The following is a 22,275-nucleotide window of genomic DNA, read 5'->3' as shown; positions in this document are numbered from 1 at the left end:
AACTCCTCCCAGGCGGAGACATTTTTCTGTCAAGTTTCAGCCCTGGGAGAATTTTTACAGCTGAGCAATAAACTCTTGAAACGGAGGTTAAGGGCCTCACTAGCTCCAGGCTTCTAATAGAAGGAGCAGCACAGAGCAACAGCCACTCTTTAATCTGTAGGAATGTGTCAGGCTGATGGGAAGCTGGAGGTATTGGGGGAAAGAGGGGGTTAATCATCACAATTGCCCAACAAACATTTCCTAATATTGTCACTTTTTACCCACAAGTTACAATTTCTCTGTTACTATAGAGGCAAGATGTTGATACTGGATTCATTTTCTGGGTTTTATTCCTTTTTGTCATTTTTCCCATGAACTAATAAGCCACAGTGGATTTGAAAGTATGAGCAAATGTGAACACTATACAAAGCACTTTTATGTTCTATTGACATTTTCTTCCCACCCTAATAATTTAGAGCTGTTAACATTAAAAAAAAAAAAAAGATGATCATACTTCCCATCACTTTCATTTCCCAAGTTTATGAAGGAAGACTCATGAGTAATTTCCCATAGTTATTGTTTTCAGCACAACACATGGTCTCAATTACCAGGATAAGAAACATAGAGAGGGTATTGGTGAGGATAAATGATTTATCTGTGCATTTCATTCAAAATTCATTTTCCATGCCATAGTTTATATTACTCTGATCAACCATCATCTTTCTTATTTCACTTTATAAACATAATCCAACTACTCTGAGCAGGACCCTGGGTCATGAGAGATAAGTTTGCTGACATATATTTGGAGTGGTGAAGCATATGCAGAGTGACCCTCCAAACAAACCTATTTGCCACTAAAGGTATATACCCAAGAAGGACAGATCTGGCCAAATTAGACTAATAAGGGCACAAAATAACTCATGGCTTTCACTTTTGTTTGCATTTCCAAGGAAAGACAAAGGGACAACAACTAGCATCAGGATCCATGCCCACACAGAACATAATTCTGTGGATTAATATGTATTTTCTTTCTGGCAGTTGGAGATACTTCACTTGCCTTTACACTACTGTTGCCTTGAAAATGCCATTTCTGCATTAATAAACCAGACTGGCTGCAGGCCTGTCGCTGATCTCGCTGAACGTGAGTGCTGTCTCTGGAGCAGATGTAAGAAAGCCTCATGGTACTTTGCTCCTCCTGCACAAGTAGCAGACAGGAACCATCGAAATTTGACTGTGCTGAACCAGAGTGTGCTATAAAGTGGCAACTTTAGCATAGACCGCAGCAGCTCAGCCATGGCAGAATAACTAGTTGTTATTTCAGGACATTGTTGTTGCAGTACATTTTAAGAGCGTGCTACTGCCTGGCTGGGACGGGCCAGTGGCACTCCTGAGACTCACAGCAAATGGAGTTTGGTTACTTGCAGATTTTGCAGGGATGGGGGTTCAGCTGGCATCAAAGCCAGAATTTCTTTCTCTCTTGTCCTGCTTCCCTGCCTGGTACTCAAAGCACAATGTTCAGCTGCTGCTTCTCTCGTTAAGACTGCTCCTGGTTAGAGATCATGCAGGACATGAGGTATCTAATGCTTAGGGGGCTGATGGAGAGTCCCCCTGCATAAATCCTTTACCAATTCTTTATTTTTAAAATGAATTCCAGGCTAGTCTGTGGGGAACTCAAGACTGTGCTGTTTGCTAGCACAAATCAGCCCAACACAAATAATCGGTCTTTTTCACAGAGGGTTGTGCAACTCCTGCCAGACTTGGCCTTCAACCTGGGCCTGGTGGTCACATTGGGACCCACAATTTCCTCCCATGGTTTTATCTGTGCTGTCACTGTGGAGCAGAAAACACTCTTGTTCCCTGTGTATTTTGGGATATAGGAGTGTGTCGTAGGCATATGCATGGGTGACAACATGATCTCCTAAATGACATAATCAAATTACAGGGCAAATGCATAATGGGCAAGTTCACACAGAGCTGGCTTTGTTGAAGACTGAACATTTGAAATACAGTTCTGCTTCCTGGTACGCAGCATCTTGTCTTTGCTCTGAGAACATGTGTAGCCGATATTTTTCAGCCTGTTTTTCTCCCTTTCCTTTCATTGCTGGGTGCTGCTTTCAGTCTTAATCCGTGCAACACAAGCATGATACATGTTTTAAAAATAAAGACCAGGTCTCCTCAGGACCTCTGCTCATCCCTCACCCAAGCTTTGCCATGCCATACAGCAGCTCTCATGGCCTGAGGCTTCACTTGGGATTCTCCCTCTCTGGCCTCATGGTCTATCACGCCACAGTTGTACCCCAAGAATAGAAACCGTTGCTGGTCTAACACGTGGGAGCATCTCGCCTCTGTGGTGCTTTGATGTGAGAGCTCTACTAACAGATGGAGGATCTCTGAGCTTTACATCCTTTGGTCACAGCTACTTCTCCCCAGTGCTGTGAGGACACTGAGATCTTGAAAAAGTACTGGGACATCTTTTTCTGGAGCAGATTTGAAAATTGTAGGCAAAAAACTGGTAGCAAAAAGCTTTCAGTGAAGAGGATTTATGCCTTTCGCATGTACAATTTAAACATGTGGAACAGGAAATCTGTTAAGTTCTTTCAGGGTCGGTTACCTTTTTTTAAAATTCGGTAAAAGAGGAATTGTCTTTAAGGATTTATTAATCTACACACAATACTTACTAAGGTCTCATAGTGGTCTGGTCCCGACGGGCCTTGGGGTTTTTTCTGTTTGGTTCATTTGGTAACTTCTTACCAGCCAAAGTCCTGTGGACAGCTTTACAGTTGTTCTTAAAGTGCTGGTTGGCTCAGGAGTGTCAGCTGATGGGGAAGGCTTGGCATGAAGGCTGGTAGCCTTGTGGAGCTGGCTACCGCAAGGGCAGATGGCTGCTGATTCACGTCAAAAAGTCTTTTGAGCAGCCGCCCTGCAGAGCCAGCGCTGCCGAGTCGCTCATTCCCTTTCTCCTCTCTCCCAGTTTCCTGTTGTTTCAGCTTTGCGCTGATGTGAATACAGACTGACAGTGCGGTTCCCTTCATATTCCTTGTCTGCTCTGCGCTGGCACCTTCCTCCTCTCTTCCTGCCCATCCCTCCTATCACGTGTTTCTCAAAGCAGCAGCAATTTGTGCTATCACCTTCTTCTCTGGACTCAGCACTTACATTCCCAGTTCAGCTGTTCATATTTTGCCTGATAGTCGAAGCCAGCTCCTGCTCAAATATTTTCCATCTACAGTTTATGTTTGGCACAAAAAGAATCTCATGATCAAGGGGTTTAAGGATGATGATATATATTTTTTATTTAAAAAGACGAGTTTATGTCTGGAGATCCCTTTAAAGTGCCTGAATGAATCTAAAGAAGTCTGCATGAGAAGCGTTTTCAGCTCTTTTCCATCCTTAAGGTATCTGTGCCATAGCAGAGCTGGCAGCACTGGCAAACCAAGACCTGTAACCCTGTTGGGCACCTCTAGGCCGACGAACTGGCACCACATTGCTCTGAATCTCGGCAATTCAGGTAGAAAGTCCATTTTCCCACCGTGCGGTTGGATGTGAGCCATGTTTAAATGCAATATGGGGATGAAGACCACGGGCCTTGCTTCCCCTGTGTAGATTCCTTAGCTGAATTTACCCCTCAAAATGCAAGCATGCAGTATGGACTGGGTCTTTGTTGCATAGGCCACACCTAAAGTCAGTGCATTCCAGGCTTGGAAATTGCACATGCAACTTCAAATTAAGAGATTGGGGAAAGCTTAATTATTTGGAGGATTTTCTGGGGCAGCACAAGCCATGTCAGGCTACCGGCTGGACACGCACGGCATCACCTGCGGTGGTGGGACACACACCCCACTGCTGGTGCAGCGTCACAGGCGTGTGCTCGGTCCAGTGCAGGCCTTTGGGTCCCACCCTGTGAACCAGTTTCTACGTGGTTTGTTCTTGGGACTCACCTCTTTGCTCTGGTTTTGTTTTTACAGTCAAAATTCAAAATCAAAGTGAAACTCAGCCAAAGTGCCAAGATTTCCTGGTTACAGGTTGAAACCAATCAAGGAGTCCATGGTTTGTATGGTTTCAACCTAAAATCATAAATCATCTCTTATTCACCTAAAATTTGTTCCAAATTTACTCAAAAATTGGCCCAGATTTGCCTGAAACTTGGCCCAGGATTGCTTGAAACTGAGCCCAGCTTCAGAGAGAGGTTCATGAACCTCAACAAACCTGGCCTGAGCCTTGAGTTTGTAATGAAACCCAAAACCAGGGAAGTTTCACCTGGTTTGGGTTTGGTTATAGACATTTCTCACGGCTCTAGTATTTAATGTGATTACAATAACAACACATTTATGCAGAGCTGCAAGCATACACACAACATTACAAAGTGATAAAGTCCAGACAGCTTTCCTACCTGTCCGAGCTTACCAGCTGAATAATGCACTGCACTACAGCTACAGTCAAACTTGCTCCCACGCAGGCTGCTTAAAAAAAATGATTTCTCGTGGGTTGTCACAGACCAAAAGAAAAAAAAAAAAATCACCCTGAAGCACCTCACATAGGAATGATAGGAATAAAGAATCAACCTCCAAAGAAAACTAAGCGGTAGCCCTGTTTTCCTGGCTGGCTCATCCAGCAGCCTCAGAGACGAGCCGGGGAAGCTGGCAGAGCCCAGGTCCTGCTCACCAGCAGTGTCGCTTTCGATTAACTCCATGCAGCCTGCTGACCTGGATACTGACCCAAAATCTTTTTTTTCCAGCAGAAAACTACTGGGCACTGTCGCTCTACTTTTTTTAACTGGTGCTGCCGCCCCAGGGGATGTGTGCTGGAGCTTTCTGGCTTTCTGAAGAGGGTGGGGAGCGGCCAGGGCTCCACCAGGCTCTGCTTTAGTGCAGAGGGGCAGTTCCCACAGCTTTGTGCTTGCCAGGGCTCTCACGGCTGATGAGCCTATGTGGCTCCTTGCCCTCCTCTCCAGGGACACCTCAGTACTTTGGGGCTGCTCCTGGCAGAATGGCCATTGCATATGGGCTCTCCCAAACCAAAACATCTGGTTCTCGGTTCCTGCTCTGTAAAACAAGGATGACAAACACATCCCGACCTCACAAGGGTGTAGTGAGGCTCAACACGCATGTCTGCGAGGCGCTCACTTCCTACAGCCCTGGGAGCCATAGAGAAGCTCATAAACAAACAAACCTGCAGATGTGAGAGCTGAGCCAGGGCGAGGGCTGGGCCCACACTGCCACTGCATGCGAAGGAAGGGTCCAGCCCAAGAGAGGGAAGGAGAAAAAGCCCTCCCTGGGTACTTAGCAAAGGTTTAGCACAGTGTGACTTTAGCGTGGAAGCAATGAGATACAGTTATCTGTCTAGACTCTTCAGAAAAACACATAAATTTCTACATACACGTATGAGTGTCTGTCTAAGTAGGCTGAGGACTCAGCTGTATGCCAACCGGCAGCAATGGTCCATGCTGGGCTGGCCAGCACCAATACAAGGCTGCAGCTCGGCTTTGCCAGCATGCTCCTGCTGGCCAGGCAGCCCTGGCCTCCACGGCTGCTTCCTGCCATCGCTGTGCCACGCACAGCCGTGTTAGAAATAGAAAGGAGAGCCTGAAATACAAAAACAAACAGTTTGGTGACCTCTCTGGCTTCAAGGTTCCTCCACTGAACTCAATGGGAAGCTCATAACTAAGGAGTTGGCTTAGGCGTGATATTCCTCAAAAGCATTTGTTACAAGGGTGTGAAATATTTGGCAAGTTTTAAGGACAGCAGAAGTAGATTGTTGGAATTTGTCAGCGCTGAAGTCATCAGCCTCTTCAAAGTTTTGCTGCACAGGAAGAGGGTCTCATCTTTGGGCGAACCAAAGCACACAGCCCACTCCAGAGGGCCCAGGCGTTGCCCTCAGCGTCTCTCTGAGGGCACCAAGGACCTTGGCGAAGCGCGCCCTGAACGCAGCAGCACCACAGAACCCTGCCACTGCCCACCTCCACCTTCACAGCCCCAGCAGTGTCTCTGCCTGCTCTGGAAGCAGCGGTGGTGCAGGGGTGGCCACTGGCCGCTGCAGCACCTGTGCGGGGAACTGCAAGTCACAGCCCAGGAGGAGCACAGGGCACCAGGGCTGGTGCAGGACCAGCATCCGCAAGCGAAGCAGAAGCCACATACATTGGGGTGTCTTGGGCCATGGAACAACTGCAGCATTCCCCCTCACTCCCCTTTTCTTTCTCTCTTGCTACTACTGCAACCTCTGCAATCATTTGTGTTTTCATTAGCGTAAATGATGGCCTGTTTTGCCCCAGATTACAGCCGCCTGCCTGCCCTAAGCTTTCACAGCATCCAGAACCAGCGTGATGCAGCAGGTTAAGGCGACGCCCCAGACCCGCGCTACTGCTGCGCAGTTTGCACGCAGAGCCCCTCCACGCAGCTGTGGAACCACAGAAGCTCGCGCGGGAGCTGCACAGGTTTCTGCAGGCATCCAACACGCTCAGGCCACAGGCAACAACTAGAAGCTTTGGGATTTTCTGAATACAAGAGTTTTAGTTGAGAGTTATTTTGCCAAGATTGTGATAATATGAGGGCTTATGTTGGGTGAATACTCTGGTAGGACACTGCCAACCTGGATTTACTGGATTGACCTGCTGTACATCGTATCTTGGCCTTAGCTGCTGGCCACTCCTGCAAGCATGAAGCCAACCAAAGCAGAAAAGCTTAAGGACTTGCTCCAGGGAGAGGGTGAAGCAAGCAAAATCCTAGGCCCAGACGTCCCCCGCTTTAATGGTTCAAGTACAGCATCAGTTTAAAGGGGGAATCCTAAAAATTCCTTCATAGCGAATGTCAGTTTTCAAAAGCAATGAGAAGGCTTCTGCAATGCCAGCGCCACCCGCCCGAGCTCGGCTTAGAGCAGCGGGTTGGGCACAGGCTGCCTCGCACCGCGCTTACCTGTCGTGGTGCTGCCGGCAGAGACCGGCAGTGCCCAAACTCGGTCCCAGGAAGGCGTAGGCAGCTGTTAGGCAACAGCCATGGCGTCTTGTTCTCCAAGCAGCTCAGGTCTGTCTGTGCTGAGAAGTCTTGACCAGATTAGCTCTTCCAAAGCATTAAACTGAACTTGAATCACAGAGTAGAATATTTATCTTAGAGAAAACCTGAGTGTGACCCTTTGGGACCTGCCATAAGAAAGCAAACACTTTGGGTCCTTTGAAAGTCAACTTAAAAGGGAGACTGTGGAAACAGACATGTTCTGCCAAAATACACGTCAGCTGTCAAGTTTACAAGATACTGTTACAACACACAACAAGAGAATGATTTGATATGTACAGTAACAAGCCATCTTTGTTAAACTCTGTTAACCAAAAATTATATTTATTATCTATGCCGAGTCATACGCACAATCGCAACGGAGGGATGCCACACTGTTATTTCAAATAATTAAAGATTTTGCCATTTCCTTGAATTTGAAAAATACCATTTAATTGCAAAAGGATACACATTCAGAAAGACCTCTACTTCACTCTGTCTAGTGCTTAGAGTCATTCTGGGATCTCACCGTCAAATCAAATACAGGAAATTATTTTAAATCACACTGTAGGTTACAAACCACTTTTTAATTGCAGGTCTCATGCAATATTATTATGCAATCTTTGTGCTTCACTGAGGCTCTAAGGAAACTGCAAAAGTTCAAACTAAGGTAAATAATTGTACACATACAGCAACTAAGACTGACAGGCAAAAATGACATACCGGTTAACAGGCACTGCTGCAAAGGGACAGATGAATAATTGCACAAGAAAATGGATTTTTATGTGCAGACCAGTACAGCAAAACTCGGCTTTCCATTTTTAAATTACTAAAAGAGACGCTGTCCAGATTTCTTGTTTCTGCAGCATAACAAAGGTGACTTGCAGAACTGTGCAGGCAACACTGGGACTGCTGGAAAACAATCAAGGTGTTATACAGCAGCTTAAATGCTAAACCAAGTCCACTGGACAGAGTCCTGACAGGTCTTTCTGAAATCATTCTTCTCAGTTTCTCTCAGTCTTTAAGGGCTGGAGAAAAAAAAAAAATACTCAAACCGTACACTTAACTATAAACCATACGATCTTGCACATTGCCACTGGCATTAAAAATCACTCCCAACCTGCTGAAATAAGAGTGTCATTTACAACTGTAAAGTTCTGATTATATTTCGCCATAGTTACGCAACACGTGGAAAAAATACACTGTTCAACATTTTGGCACACTAATAAATAAAATCCAGACATGGTCTAGTAAAAATATCAAAGTAACCCTGTGCACAAGCTCCTTTTTATATAGTTATATTTGTTATGCAGAAGAAATCAAAGAGAGCTGACATCTAATTACAGAAAATAATACAATTTGGAGTGAATTATTACAGTACATTTCCCTTCCAAAGCTATTATAGCTCAATATATGTTCCCTCTATCAACTACAGTGCTGTCTAATCAGCAGTTTCTGTGACACCACTTGCTTCATTTTTTTCTTCCAGATTTTATAGCATCACACCTCAGTACAATGTTCTGCTGCTGCTAAAACAAACACCACGGCACTTGGGTATACAAGAACACCCGCATCATCGAGTAATTAATTTGATAATAAAACCCAGCTACAACTTGTGATGGCTTTTGGTATTGGATTATCCCTTTGTTATCAGTCTTAAGATTATTTGACAATAGCTGTTGAAGTGGGGGTCGAAGAATGGAATATCTTAAGTCAGGGCAGTTTTAGCAAACAAGACTTTTCAAATTAATTAAATGTGGTTTCTGTATAATGATTTAATATCCATTTCTGCATGTTTTGGCTATCAAAGTTACATATTGGCAGGATTATTCAGGTCAAGTCATTGGAAATGTTCTAACTTGCTTTCTGAAGCCACACAGTAATTTGACAGAGGTCCACTGCTGTTCAGATTTGTGAAGGTTTCTGTATTTCTTCCGTTCTTCCTTTGCATGAAGAATGAACAAGTGGCAGCAGCACACCTTCAAGGAGAAATCACCTGTGCACACAGACAGATGTACAACCGACCCTACCAACAATGCCTGAAACATAAGAATGCAGTTTATCACACTTTTAGCAAGAACACAAGGCCACAGAATAAACTAAAAAAAAAACTGTTTTATTGTGACATTTATGACATTGAACCCTTGTTGATATGAATGACTGTGGGTACTCTTGACACGTTACATAATGTCATGGTGTAGGATGGCACTGATTGTCATCTGACTTTTGAGAATGTTTAATGGTCCCTACTGACCTCAGTGCATTTTGGCAAGTCACAGAAACTTTATCATCAGGTTTGTGTATACAGTTAACAAGTAGTTGGTCTTATAAGCACCATTACAAACCCTCACATTAAGGGTATTATTAATCTAGTTTACAAATGCTTCATTGATAAAAATAGCATGATTACAGTATACACACACTTAATTTACATGTATTGTATTATAGGCATAACTGAGATAAACTACTGAGCTAACTTTGGTTGATTGAAGTATTTAGACTGAATAATGGCAATTTTGGCTTCTAAGTTGTGTAAATATTACAGTGCATTTATAAATCTAGGTTGAAAATTTACTAGCACCAAATGGATATCATAAATGGCTGACCTAGTAAGTTGTAGTTGGAGAAGCAAAGTTTAGGAATTACAAAAATAGAGCTGTCCATCAGTTGAAAGCACATTCTTGTACCTCTGCTGAAATGATGACGCGTCTCAGCATCAGTGGCCAACTTCCAATGATAAAAGTCCCAGTTTTCAAGATTCAACATATCAAGGTAGCTCAGCTACACTTAAAAGCCTGAGAAAGTGGTTGTTTTGAGCTAGGGTATTCATCCTGTACCTTGTTTATGTAATAATATAATAGTGCTCGTTCATACAAATGTACTCATGTAAGATTGTACCTATGATATGGAGAATCTGATTGGGAGGAATATTCAGTCCTACCTATCTATCTTTGGTTGAATTATTTGGTCTTTGGTTGATGAATTAATGAAGCAATATCTGAATTTTCATTTTCAGGTTGTCTCCCAGCTCACCACTGAGGTAGTCTTTGTCATGTTTCTCTTCAAGCTGGTTAAGTTCCTTCTTTTTATAGAGTGGAATACTACTGATTTGTAATGAATAGTTTCCAGGCACTGGCTTCTTCTTTGTGAAATGAAGGTAACTTATCCCGTCCTTCTTATTGATTCTAAAGAAACCGTCTTCATTTCCGGAGTCAATTAAATATCGGTTATGGTTTGTCAGTGTTGTGAGGGCAGGAAGCAGTTCCAGGATGCGATCTTTGTTACTGAGATCCGAGATGTTGATGGAGAAGACTGCTGCTTTCTCAATATCCCAGCTGGCAAGACTGATTGGCGGCTCCAGCTCCTGCTGATCCTGCACAAGAACAAACGATGTTAGTTGGCTTTGTCAGAGAGCATTTCACACGCGCCTACATGTATGTATTTCTTACCCAGCTCATTCATTATTAATTAGATATTTTTTAAAAGGAGGGTCTGTAATATCATCTGTCAAATCCACTATTATGGGCCTAGGACTTGTCAGGATAAAACACAGTCTTTGTCCCTGTCCCTGCGTGGGTAACAGAAGCCTGAGACACGCACTGAAAGCTTCTGCGTATGGGTCCCCCTGTCTGACAAACAAAGCCTCTCCATGCTTGGAGTCCACCACCAGTCTCCTACAAGGAGAGCAGCAAAGGCATACGCCTCCTCTCTACCAGGGGAACCACAAGCTAACATGAACAACAGTCTGCAGAAGAGAGCAGGGTCTGTGGGGGAGGCACATCATTTAGGTGGGAGTTTTCTGCTTTGCAAGATTTGCTTTGTTCAGGTGTGGAGCCGGGGCGGCCCCTGGGTGCAGCGGGGTGCTGGGAAAGCAGCATCGCCCCTCACCTCTGAGTGATGGTAACTGGGCTCCCTCTGAGACCCCTGTGCATGAGTCACGCTGCAGGGGCAGAACAGTAACATTTCAGACAGCACATCAGCTGTAACATTTTCATTTGGAAAGCAAGGGAAGTTCTATGTCACCTCTGAGACAAATCCAGCACTAATCACAGAGAGTACTGAAACACACTGAAGAAACAGTTTACAAACCCATTCTGCTCAAAATCAAACGTCCACACTCTTTTGGGCAAAAGCACTCTCCTGTCTTCCTGTATCAGCAGAGTGCCACACACTGAGTGCCTAATGGAAGCAGCTAACAGGCTCCTGAACCCCCCGTATTTGTGCGTGGAAGAGCACACACGTGAGCAGAGAGTACAGGTGACATTTAGCTCAGAGTAGTGATGGTGTGGCCACATTTTACAAGAGTGCTCAGCATCCCTCGGTTATATTTAGAATGCGACACACACACGTTTGCACACTCAGACACGTACTTTCAGCTGAGTATCTGCACGGTCTAGAGACCTGCCATGACCTGCTGCTTCTCTGGCCAGGTCAGGGCAGATCCCTCTAACATCACTGTCACCTTAGACTGGATGAAGAAGTGAGAAGTCAAATGACTGTGGACTTGGTGACACTTCTCCTACAAGCTGTTTATAGAGTTTCCTGAATTCTGCATACAATTAATGTGAACAATAAGGTTTAAATCCAGTGACTTGTGCTGGACATTGCATTGGATGACCAGACTGGGCAATTCTGACTTTATGTTACAAGAAGTTGAAATAAGTCAATGTGGGACTCCCCAGGTAATGCAAGGAGTCTGAATTTAGCACAGGAGGGACTACAGTAACATTACACATTACAAGATCATGCTTTGTCATGACCTCTGCACTCATACTGGGAGGTGTGGTGCTGGAAGCTCCACTGAAAAACAAACAATTACAACCACCTCCATCCCATTGTGTCTCACTGTTGTGATCAATTCAGAACAAACCCCAGCAGGGGGAGTTTGGTGAAGGATTTACTTTAATGCTTTTTTGAGAAACACTTGCTAACACCCAAGGATGAGTGAAAAGGGATGTCTGTCCTTTTCATAAAGACAAAACCTGTCACACAGTAGACTACTTTTCACATAAACAAAAGTGCTGAAATCACCTATTAATATTTGGTCAATTAGGAGAAGCCAATGACAAAAGCTAGGAAGAAGTGGAGTTGTGCACGCATTGCAACAGAATCACAGAATCATAGAATAGTTTGGGTTGGCCGGGACCTTAAAGATCACCTAGTTCCAACCCCCCTGCCATGGGCAGAGACACCTTCCACTAGCCCAGGTTGCTCAAAGCCCCGTCCAACCTGGCCTTGAACCCTGCCAGGGAGGGGGCAGCCACAGCTTCTCTGGGCAGCCTGTGCCAGTGTCTCAATCAGTGTCTCAGTACAGAATTTCTTCCTAATATCTAATAGAAATCCATCTTCTTTCAGTTTAAAACTGTTACCCTTTGTCCTATTCACTATATGCCCAGTAAAAAGTCCCTCCCCATCTTTCCTGTAGTCCCCTTTAAGTACTGGAAGGCCACTATAAGGTCTCCCCAGAACCTTCTCCAGGCCAAACAACCTCAACTCTCTCAGCCTGTCCTCACAGGAGAGGTGCTGCAGCCCTCTAATCATCTCTGTGGCCTCCTCTGGACTGTAGAGCATAGATGTGTAGTATAGATGACACAATTATCCAACTCGTAGGCAAATGGAAACCTGCCTCTCTCCCCAGCAACCTTCTAGTAATGACAAATGAAGCTCTGCCTCCTGTTCTGCTGCCTGGGCCAGTGGCGAGCCCTGTGCGCAGCCTCGCTGGCAGCCTTGGCCCCAGGACAGCAACCTGGGTGACTGACTGCAAGGGTCTGGCCAAGCCCAGGAAGGACAGCAGCCCTGGACTCCCTCCAGGTGAGGTGTTTGGGTCCAGAGCTCTGCATCTGCTCTGGAGAGGGCTCCAGCCCCAGACACACCACACGGTGCTGCCTGGCAGGGTCCACATCCACCCTGACGAGCACGTCCTGCCTTTCTGGCCACAAGGTCACACAAACGTTTTATATACCACTCTCCTCTGACATCAAGACCCTGCTTTTCTGGAGAGTGGACTGCTCTCTAGACAGCTGGATGGGCATTTATTTTAGTGTTTGATGCGACATAGATATTAGGTGTGCAGGGGCTTCAGAGGATGACCTTTGCCTTATGACAGTGAACAACTTCAGAAAGCCCACACACAGACTACTTGACATCCAAAACCAGCTCTTTGTCTACTTTGTTTGGGGTGTACGTTTTTCCTGTGGGATTGTCTCCTGGCACACCATCTTCTGAGACTGGTTTTCACAGGACAACTGCAAACCCTTTCGCCCAAAAAAGGTCAATTACCTCTGCTTCATTTGCAGTTTCATTAGTGCTTCTGCGCTTCCTTCCTCTCTTGGGATAGCCATTGATTTTACATTCATAGCAAGCTTCTGGAGAGAGGGAGTTGTCATCTACTTCTCCACTGAGCGAAAGTTCTTGTCCTTGACCTTTGCCTAGCCCCACTCCAGAAACACAGTGTCTGAGGAAGGAAGAAATTAAAAATTAATTTCAGTGAGATATAGATATTATCAAAAGCTGAATTTGGGAGACTACAAATACAAATAATAAAGCAATTATGTTGCACTCATTTCCTAGGGAGAATTTCTGTTGAAGTCAACAGATAAAATTCTCACTGAATCACGATGCAGCTACCTCTGATGTCAAGAACCTAGCTCCATGAGGCTTTGCCTAAGAGAGGCCTGCCAATATTTAACAGTTTTAAAAACACAGGCTTTAGTTCTGAGAAGTTGTTAGTAATTCCTGTTATCCAACCTGGAATACATTAAAAGAGACCAATTTTCAGAAACTGCTGAAAAATCTAAAAATCTTTCATAATGTATCCCAAAGTTTTTAGTCACTTGTACAATTTAAGCCACAATCTTTCTGCTTTCCATTTGACTTGCTTGGTCCTACATGATGCACAACCCTAACACTACCACTGGGACAAGTGAAAATTGGTTTTCTTGATAAAGCAGACATTTATTTAAAAAAATTATTCATTTGGAACACAGAAGAATATGGAACATATAAGAACGTAAGAGCATACAGAATTGTTATTCTAACCAGTGGGTGAAGCCACTTGTATAATATCATTTGTCTTTGGAGCTGGCAGGGGGTGTTGTTATTATTTTTTTTTAAAGCAGACAAGTGATACACCACAAATCACAGTGAGGTATGTGAGCTCCCAAGCGGCAAGCTCAGAGAACTTGTCTAGCTGCTGGGGCGTGCAGGAGGTGAAAGCAGTAGCTTGAAAGAGATGATTGAACCTGGTAGACCTGACCAAATTTCATCAAGCATTAAAACCACACTGCTCCCTTCTCTTGGTTACCTTTCCCCTCTCTCATCTCCAAAATCAGCAGGTGCATCCAACTCTTGAGCACCTCCACAATCCTATCCCTCTTTCATTGGTGACAATCCCCCCGGTTCTGCTGCTCCACACTACAGAGAAAGGAGCGGATTATGTCCCCTTTATGTCTGTTAGTTTAAAATGAGAATCCCTTACCCTTGTCCTATTCTGAAGTAACCAGGTGGACATCCACAGACATAGCCACCTTCAGTATTTGAACAACCATAACTGCATGGGGCTTGTGCAGAACCGCATTCATTGATATCTTGGCAACCTCCACTAAACTGTTCATACTGAAATCCGGTAGGGCACATACATTTATAGCTTCCCAAAGTATTGTGGCAAGATGCTCCTCCACAAATGTGTGCACTGAGACATTCATTTTCATCTGGAAAAGAAGCAGAACATACCATGTTAACTTTTACTCTCAGGTGTAGTCTAACCTACCCCTTCAGCAAGGTTGTGCTTGACTGTTGCTAAACGTGCTGCCACATCGGATGGACAGAAACGGAGAACAGGGCTTGGCCTCACCCTTGGCTAGGGCAGCAGTCGCCAGGAGATGACTACAACCATACAACAGAGCAACATTTGGGCTACTCTACAGATGTTTCATGCCACGTCAGCTCATGCTCTGGAGAGCAGAGAAGCAGGAGGCAACTTTTTTTTTGTTCCAGAAACAACTGAGAAGAATAAAACTTTGTACAGCCAACAGTCTGGTCCAGTAATCCCATGTTCATAATGCTATTCAACATTAAAGGGAAAAGAGTAAGGAAGCAAGATCTGACACCTTGTCCAGGCACTGAAAATCCCTCCCCCTACACACTCACATTTAAATACAAGGTACAGGTAAGGTACAGGAACAAATAGTAAAGTAAAAATAAAAGCAGCTGTAGATACAAGACTGCCACATTCTGAGCCAGCCCTTTTCCAAACTTCCCAAGTGCAGCACTGTAGGAGTTTGAGGTCAGTTCAGGCTTATTTACCGTAAATGGCTAGTTTTTTAAATGGAGATGGTCTGAACTTTTTTGATGTAGCAAATTGCTTTGAAACATTCTGAATGCTATTGTTCCCCATTTTCTGTGATAAAACAACTGCATATGCGCACTGCATGTGTGTGTACATGCATAAGAAATGCCATCTGGACACTGTATGGATAAAATGTAAAACACAGAGCAGCATCTCTGACCTAAGCATCTAGGTTACAGGAGAATAAGTACTAATTCAGAGCATTATTGTCTTTTTCCAAACAATGTGGCTGTTTGTTCTTTGTTTAAAAGCAATGTCTTTTCTTCTTGCAGCCTGATTTACAGCATGGTGCACTACAGAATTGCCTGGGCAGGAGATGCAGTCACACACAGCACAAGACATGGGAGGAACCAAAGCATTCTTCAGTGATTATCTAAATATGTGTTGCAGCAACATCAAAAGTCCCTGAACACTTCATTAAGTAAGCTAAAAAGACACAAACTGTTTGCAGAATTGGGATTGCCAAGGAATATGAAGGAATTGTCACGGAAAAACCTATTACATGTATTCTTCCCCTGTGGCATACCCAGGAGATCTAGATAAGTATCTTAAGCATATACAGTTACAGACATTACAATGTGAACATGTGGAGACCACAAGGTATTAAAACCTGGGGCTGAATTCTGTGTTACCAAAGCCTGTAGGAGTTTTGCCATTAACTTAAAGTGATGTTTCAATATTTGTCATACGTAACACAGCAATTATGTCAACATCATAAATGCACGTTTGGGACACAGAAAGTTACTGCACCATGAGGATATATGCTCACTTCGCCTCACTCCGCAGCAGCAAGAGTGTGGAAACTAGTGAGGTTAGTTCCCATATTTTGCATGATTGTTGGAAGAAAAAAATGAAAAAAAAGTGAAACAAACAGCTATGGGAGCCTCAGACTCTGCGTGAGCTGTGCTGTTGCTCTCCTGGGCTCTGTGCTCTGCAACATGTAGCTCTGTAGTGCTCAGCTTCAGCAGGAAGGAGAGATGCCATGGGGACAGAGGAAACCAAGCCTCCTTCCCTGCAGTTTTGAGTTTCTGCCTGGACTGCCCCATGTCCAAGAAGGTGGAAGTGCTAGCTGAGTCCTTCCCCAGTGGTGGCTCTCAGTGTAATCTTCCCTGGTGAAGTTTCTGGTGATCAGCACTTGTGGTGCCAAGGTTGAAGCCTTTCTTTCAGTGGGGGAAATACCCGCGCTTGTGCATTTTGAAACTGACATTCCTTTCATAAAATCTAAACAGTAGTCAATAGGCTCAAAAGCTGGAATAACAGGGTACACCTGGTTTGGAAATACACTTAGTTAAATGCTATCACCCAGGAAGGCTTGGAAACAGCCAAGATGTTTCACAAAACTGAGAGCTGCACTTTTTCAGATTCCATGATGTCCTCCAGCAGCCAGACATGACAGTCCTGGGTTTTGGTTTTTTTCTACCCTCCTGCAGATTAAATTCTAATTTAACCCTAAGATCCGCTAGTTTAATTAATATTCAAAACCACCATATGGTTGCGGTCCCTCCTTGTTCTCTTGTATGTTACAGGCATAGAGTAGTGGAGCATGAGCACAAGCAAGCAAATGTCACAGCAAGGACTGTATAAAATGTCAGGAGGTTTGGTAAGCATAATTAAAAGCAGAGACCTCCCTAGAGCACCACAGTGATAACAAGCAAAGGCATTTTTATGTTTCTGAAAGCAAAGAAAGCCAAACAAAGAGTTATGAAGCCCTTTGTTCTCAAAGAGGTCATCAAACACATCTCCGGGTATCCACGCAAGACTAGCTTGTATGAAGCCCATTAAATGTGACTAAAAATGCACATAACTGTCACTAGAGGAAAAATGATTGATGCTTCTCTTGTTTGAATACGCTACATGCTACACTGCTGAAACACACGCAGACTTTTCCCATGACTTCTGCAGAGGACCCAGTTCTGTCTGCTCAAGTCATACCCAGCATCAATGCTTTGCACAGGCAGTCCCATCTACGAGGGCTCGGAGACTTGGGATAGAACCAAAGTTTAGACAAAGAAGAAATCAGCATTGTAATTCACCAGTGTATTTACTTCTTAACATAAATGAAGAGCACTAGCATTTGTTATTTATAACCAGAATTGTCCTGTAAACACTTGTATAAACTGTATCCCAAAGCTGCAAGGAAGCATCTTTAGACAGATAGTAGCAGCTTTGCTCAAATATGACAAATGGTTAATTCTGTACAGAGAAGAGGCTTAAACATTCTTGTAGGTGTTGTAAGAGTGATAAAAGCACAGATCAAGTAGGATTTTAATACAATTTTAGATGCTTGGGGCCAGAAGTTTAATTTTACAGTTTAACAATCCAAACTTGTGGTTCTGCATCTGCCAGGTTCAACCCACCATCAGCTCTCAGACAGGACCTGTGTCTGGGCAGAGACTGTTGCACGGCTGAGTCAGACTGCCTTGTTCAGACCACAAAATACATGAGTAACACAAGTTCCCTCAAAGTCAATACCACTTCTAGCACCCTCAAGGATAATTTTGTGCTTGAACACTTGTCAAACCATGACAAAGGCTACTGGGTGCTTCGTATCCACTCTGCCTTTCACAGGAGCACACGTTTGTAATGAAACTCCACTGAACTTATTAAATTATAATCAGAAAAAGAAAATATGGCAAACTGCAACATTGCCCTTCACATCTTGCTGCTAACAAAGGTAACATGCATTTTAATGTATGAATTAAAAAAAGTGACTTGCCAACACATTGGTTCCATTGGTAATGCTGGAGATATCCTTGTGGGCAGCTACACCTGTATCCTCCAATTATATTTTGGCAGCCATGCTGACATCGGTGGTTTCCATCACATTCATCAACATCTAAAAAGGTGAGATACACTCTGAGTTTTGGGAGAGAAGCTCAAATTAAGCTATATTTGAAAAGTATGTTACAAATAATCATATTCATAAATTATATATAGAGAGGTATATTTCAGGATCTTCCAAAACCTGACCAGTGCTGGGAGACCACTTCGGGCCTTTCAGGTTTGGATTTCTGGCTCCACCACAAGTAACTTAGGGCTGAAAACCACTGAAAGCTCAAATTCAGCCACACTTCTCAGGGTTTTTGCATTCTGTTATGGAAGAGACAGCAGAAAGCCATTTGTATATGGGACCCCCAAGGCTTTCCTAAGGCTCCCAGCTTCCTAAGTCTCCCAGCTCCACAGCTGACAGTTCCTTGCTTTTACTCAAGCATCCAAACCGGGAATCCCAGGATATGTCTTTTCAAACCAAACCAAACTCCATCCCAGGAGAAGGCTCTAGAGGCTCTAGGGACCCAGAGGAATAAGGTCTGCAGCCTTTGAATTTTCTCCTTAGCAGGTCGCCTTGGAGATGCAAGACTTCCTGTCATTGGTGAGTGCCTCAGAAATCCATTCAACGGAAGTTCGCTGAACTTACGATGCTTAAACTAAAACATTTCAGGCTAAATTGAAGTCTCCTCCGAAAATATCTGTCCAGCTCTTTAGCATCCTGCAATATATCTATTTATTCATGCCCAAGGAGAGAAATATGACCTTGCTGCTTAATGTCCATACCCCACTCCCCTTCAATCTACACATGCTTACTCCACAGGTGTTGGTGCTTACTCCATAGGTCCCTCCCTGGATGACAAGTATGACTGAGAGAAGATGAAGGAAAGCAGGAGAAGGCCAAGTTAAATGCACTGTGTGTTGTACCTACCTTCACAGCTAAGCCCAGTTTGATCGAGTGAGAAGCCACGTTGACACTCACAAACAAAACTTCCTGGTGTATTCTGGCAAATGCCCTTCGCCCCACATAAATTGATTTCAGTAGCACACTCATTATTATCTGAAAGACAGCAAAGCCCGAGTGTTACTTTTTAGTCCTTGTTGTGAAGATGATCATTTAGCAACACCAACAATGAACAGTTTGTGACAAGAGGTAAAGAAACATCGATAATGCAGCTGTCTTACTGCCCTCTCCATCTTTTATTTTGCACTACAGAAGGAGAGCTTACATTACCTTCTTTTTAATTTGAAAACACTAACAATACCTATGGGAAGGGACACACTCCTTTTCTTCACCAAGAACATGGAGTTTGAAGTTCTAGTCTTCAAACACCCCCAAATTCACACCAATACCACAGGATCATCAGATTGCCACAAGCAACATCCAACTTGCAGAGCAGAAAGAGTGTTTTGCAGCAAGTAGTACATTTCCACAGACATAATGGGTGTGTTTAAAGGACAACTGCAGAAATGTATGTTTCATGCTTATTGTTTCAAGAAACCTTGACCTCTAATGTGAGTCCTGCAATGAACTACAAGAACAGAAATGTAACCATTTTTTTTTGCTCAATGGGTAAGAAAGGGTAAGGCAAGAAATACAAATTGGTGTTTTTACTGTCTGATTCTTGCAAGTACAAAATTCAAAGACAAAGATTATGAAAACAAGGGAAGGTAGGAGGAAGGGCCTCTTTGTATCTTCTCATCTGGTGGGACTGGGATCTGAACCTGGCCTGTGTTTCCATTTGGTTTCTCAGGAAGCCAATTTCACCTCCTTGCTACTTTACTTCTGGAATGAGAGTCAGTAATAAACCCCAAATCCGTGTCTATGTTCCCATGTCACTTACCAATGCAGGCTGTATGGTGCTGAGTGAATCCAGGAGGACATTTACAAGTGAAACCCCCAATAGTGTTGACACAAAGGAACTGGCAGTTGTGCTGCTTTGTTGCACATTCATCAAGATCTAAAAAAACCCAAGAAAACATCTTTCACTTATGTTCCCTGGGGAGGATCTGACAGTTCAGCTGGACTTAGAGAGAAGTGACTGCAAATAAATAATGTATCTAATAGAGCCTTTTGAACCTACATCTCACTTTCCACGCTGGCTTCCAGTTCCTCTCATATGAAGCCCCTCATGTAATGAATGGGACTTTGGAGCTACACTAGTGTCCATGCTAATGCTGGATTACATACATCACTCTCATCTGTCTGAAAAATGCTGTCACATAATAAATGTCTGCTCTTATGGCAGTCAATAAATGTGAAGTCACCATCTTCATGAGAAGCAGTGGCAGACTGCAAAATGGTATTGCACTGAAGCATGCTATTACTTCAAAAGAAATATTTAAATCTAATGACAAAGTACACTGTCATTTCCAATGCCAAGTTTAAAATTGCTGCTCTAAATTGTGTGGTTTCAGTCAGATCTGTGCTACCAAGATACGTAAATAAATGAAATTATAATGAACATTCCAAAATCTCTCCTGCACTGCTGTCCCTTATTCAGCATGTTACAGATGTGGTAGGTTAAAACTCTGTTGATGCGGGACAATGCACTGCAAACCATGCTCCTCTTTGCATCCATTAAGACACCTTTTTCACTGAAAAATATGGCTTAAACCAACATTGCTTACCAAAACAAGACCAAACGTATCTACTATTGGTTATGAACTCTTTGAAGATCAGCTGCCATCAGCCTACAAAAATTCCACTGGATCTACTGTTCATCCAGAATATCAGAGAACTAACTGAAACACCAGCTCTATCCTGTTCAGGCCACTTCCACTGTCTTCAGTGGAAATACTCATATGAATCAAGGGGACAGATTTATATCATTTAAATGTCCTTGTATTTGTCTATGAAACACAGAGTTTCTGCAGTAAATTATTTTCTTGATTTTTACCTTTGCAGCTTCTCCCATCTTCTTGCAGGATGTACCCTTTCGGACATGAACATTGGAAGCTCCCCTCTGTGTTTTTGCAGATGAAATTGCAAGGTTTTGGGGACTCGTTACATTCATTCAGATCTAGAAGAAGCAAAACCAGATACCTCAGCGCTGATAACTAAGATTTGTGATAATGTTTTTCAAAATGCTCAGGAAATAGATATCAAAGCATCCTAATGAATGACATTTTCTTTTCTCATTTTTCAAAATCTTTGTATTTCCTTCTGCAAGTCACCACTTAGTAATAAACTTTATATACATACACCATAATGAAAAACCTACCTATGCAAAGAGTGCCAGTTATATCTGTAGTATAGCCAAGGTTGCAATGACAACGATAAGATCCCCTCTCATTGATGCATTCTCCATTACGGCAGACGTCATGAATAACCTTGCATTCATCAATATCTGTAATTAAATGAGGGTTAGTTTACAATAGAACAAGAACTGATTTTATACAACTTCAATAGATTCATGTGACCTGACGTGAAAAAAACCCACACCCTACGTAAAATAGAAAAATTACATAAAATAATGAAATATTGCACAGATTAAGGAGAAATATTAAGTGGAAAAATATGGAATGCAGCATTAATCTAACTTTCAAATGCAATGAACAAGCCTTAAGTGGAAGCGAAAAACTGGAGCTGAACATATATTACCCTCCATAAATCAAACATCACTTTGCTTACATGTACACAAACAGCTCTTAATCTGTACCTACAACACATTCAAATGCATGTCAATCAGCCAGCATGCAAAATAAATCTCTCTCACGCTGGCATGGATGCCTTGTCATCAGGGCCTTTGGCTATGCACCCTCCCAAAGGACTGTACTCTCTCAACATGAAAACTCTCAGAAATTTCGACTGATATGCAGAATATTTAGGACCTCACAGCGTTCAAATACATAAAAAGAGAGTTTATAATTTCACTTAATTTGGCATTGTGTAAGAGGGCCTTTAATAGAAAAGCCAGTACCTGCTCCATTAGACATGTATCCCCGGCCATGCGGGCAAAGCTTCTTGAAGGCCACGGTGCCTGGGAAGGGGCAGACCTCGCAGTTTTGCCCCCAGCCTCGGCCACCATCACAGCAGCATTCAGACTTGGTGACAGAGTTCCTGTTGCTTGATCCGATTTGACACATACTTTGTAAGACTTCAGTGAAGCAGTAGCCCTCCCTGTTGTCTGGAAGACAAATTATGCATCACAGAGAATCCTAACGGTGACGACCTCCAGAGGGTCATGAGATATTGGGAAT

At 43.4% G+C, this 22,275-nt stretch overlaps 1 protein-coding gene across 1 annotated transcript in view; it reads right to left on the bottom strand.

Annotated features, from left to right (window-relative positions):
* Positions 1 to 9,053: 9,053 nt before the first annotated feature.
* FBN1 (fibrillin 1) overlaps positions 9,054 to 22,275 on the bottom strand; it is a 160,841-nt gene continuing 147,619 nt past the window's right edge. Inside the window, exons 58-66 of the mRNA XM_074837024.1 lie at positions 21,996 to 22,202; positions 21,297 to 21,422; positions 20,973 to 21,095; positions 19,917 to 20,033; positions 19,004 to 19,132; positions 18,023 to 18,142; positions 14,437 to 14,668; positions 13,239 to 13,413; positions 9,054 to 10,332 (exon numbers count right to left, since the gene is read on the bottom strand). Coding sequence (XP_074693125.1) covers positions 9,943 to 10,332; positions 13,239 to 13,413; positions 14,437 to 14,668; positions 18,023 to 18,142; positions 19,004 to 19,132; positions 19,917 to 20,033; positions 20,973 to 21,095; positions 21,297 to 21,422; positions 21,996 to 22,202 — 1,619 coding nt within the window. The 3' untranslated portion in view covers positions 9,054 to 9,942. The remainder of the gene's footprint in view (positions 10,333 to 13,238; positions 13,414 to 14,436; positions 14,669 to 18,022; positions 18,143 to 19,003; positions 19,133 to 19,916; positions 20,034 to 20,972; positions 21,096 to 21,296; positions 21,423 to 21,995; positions 22,203 to 22,275) is intronic.

The sequence above is a fragment of the Strix aluco genome, chromosome 12 (genome assembly GCF_031877795.1).
Source record: "Strix aluco isolate bStrAlu1 chromosome 12, bStrAlu1.hap1, whole genome shotgun sequence".
NCBI lineage: Eukaryota > Metazoa > Chordata > Aves > Strigiformes > Strigidae > Strix > Strix aluco.
Note: the sequence above shows the minus strand (reverse complement) of the source record. Positions and strands in the feature narration are given on the sequence as shown.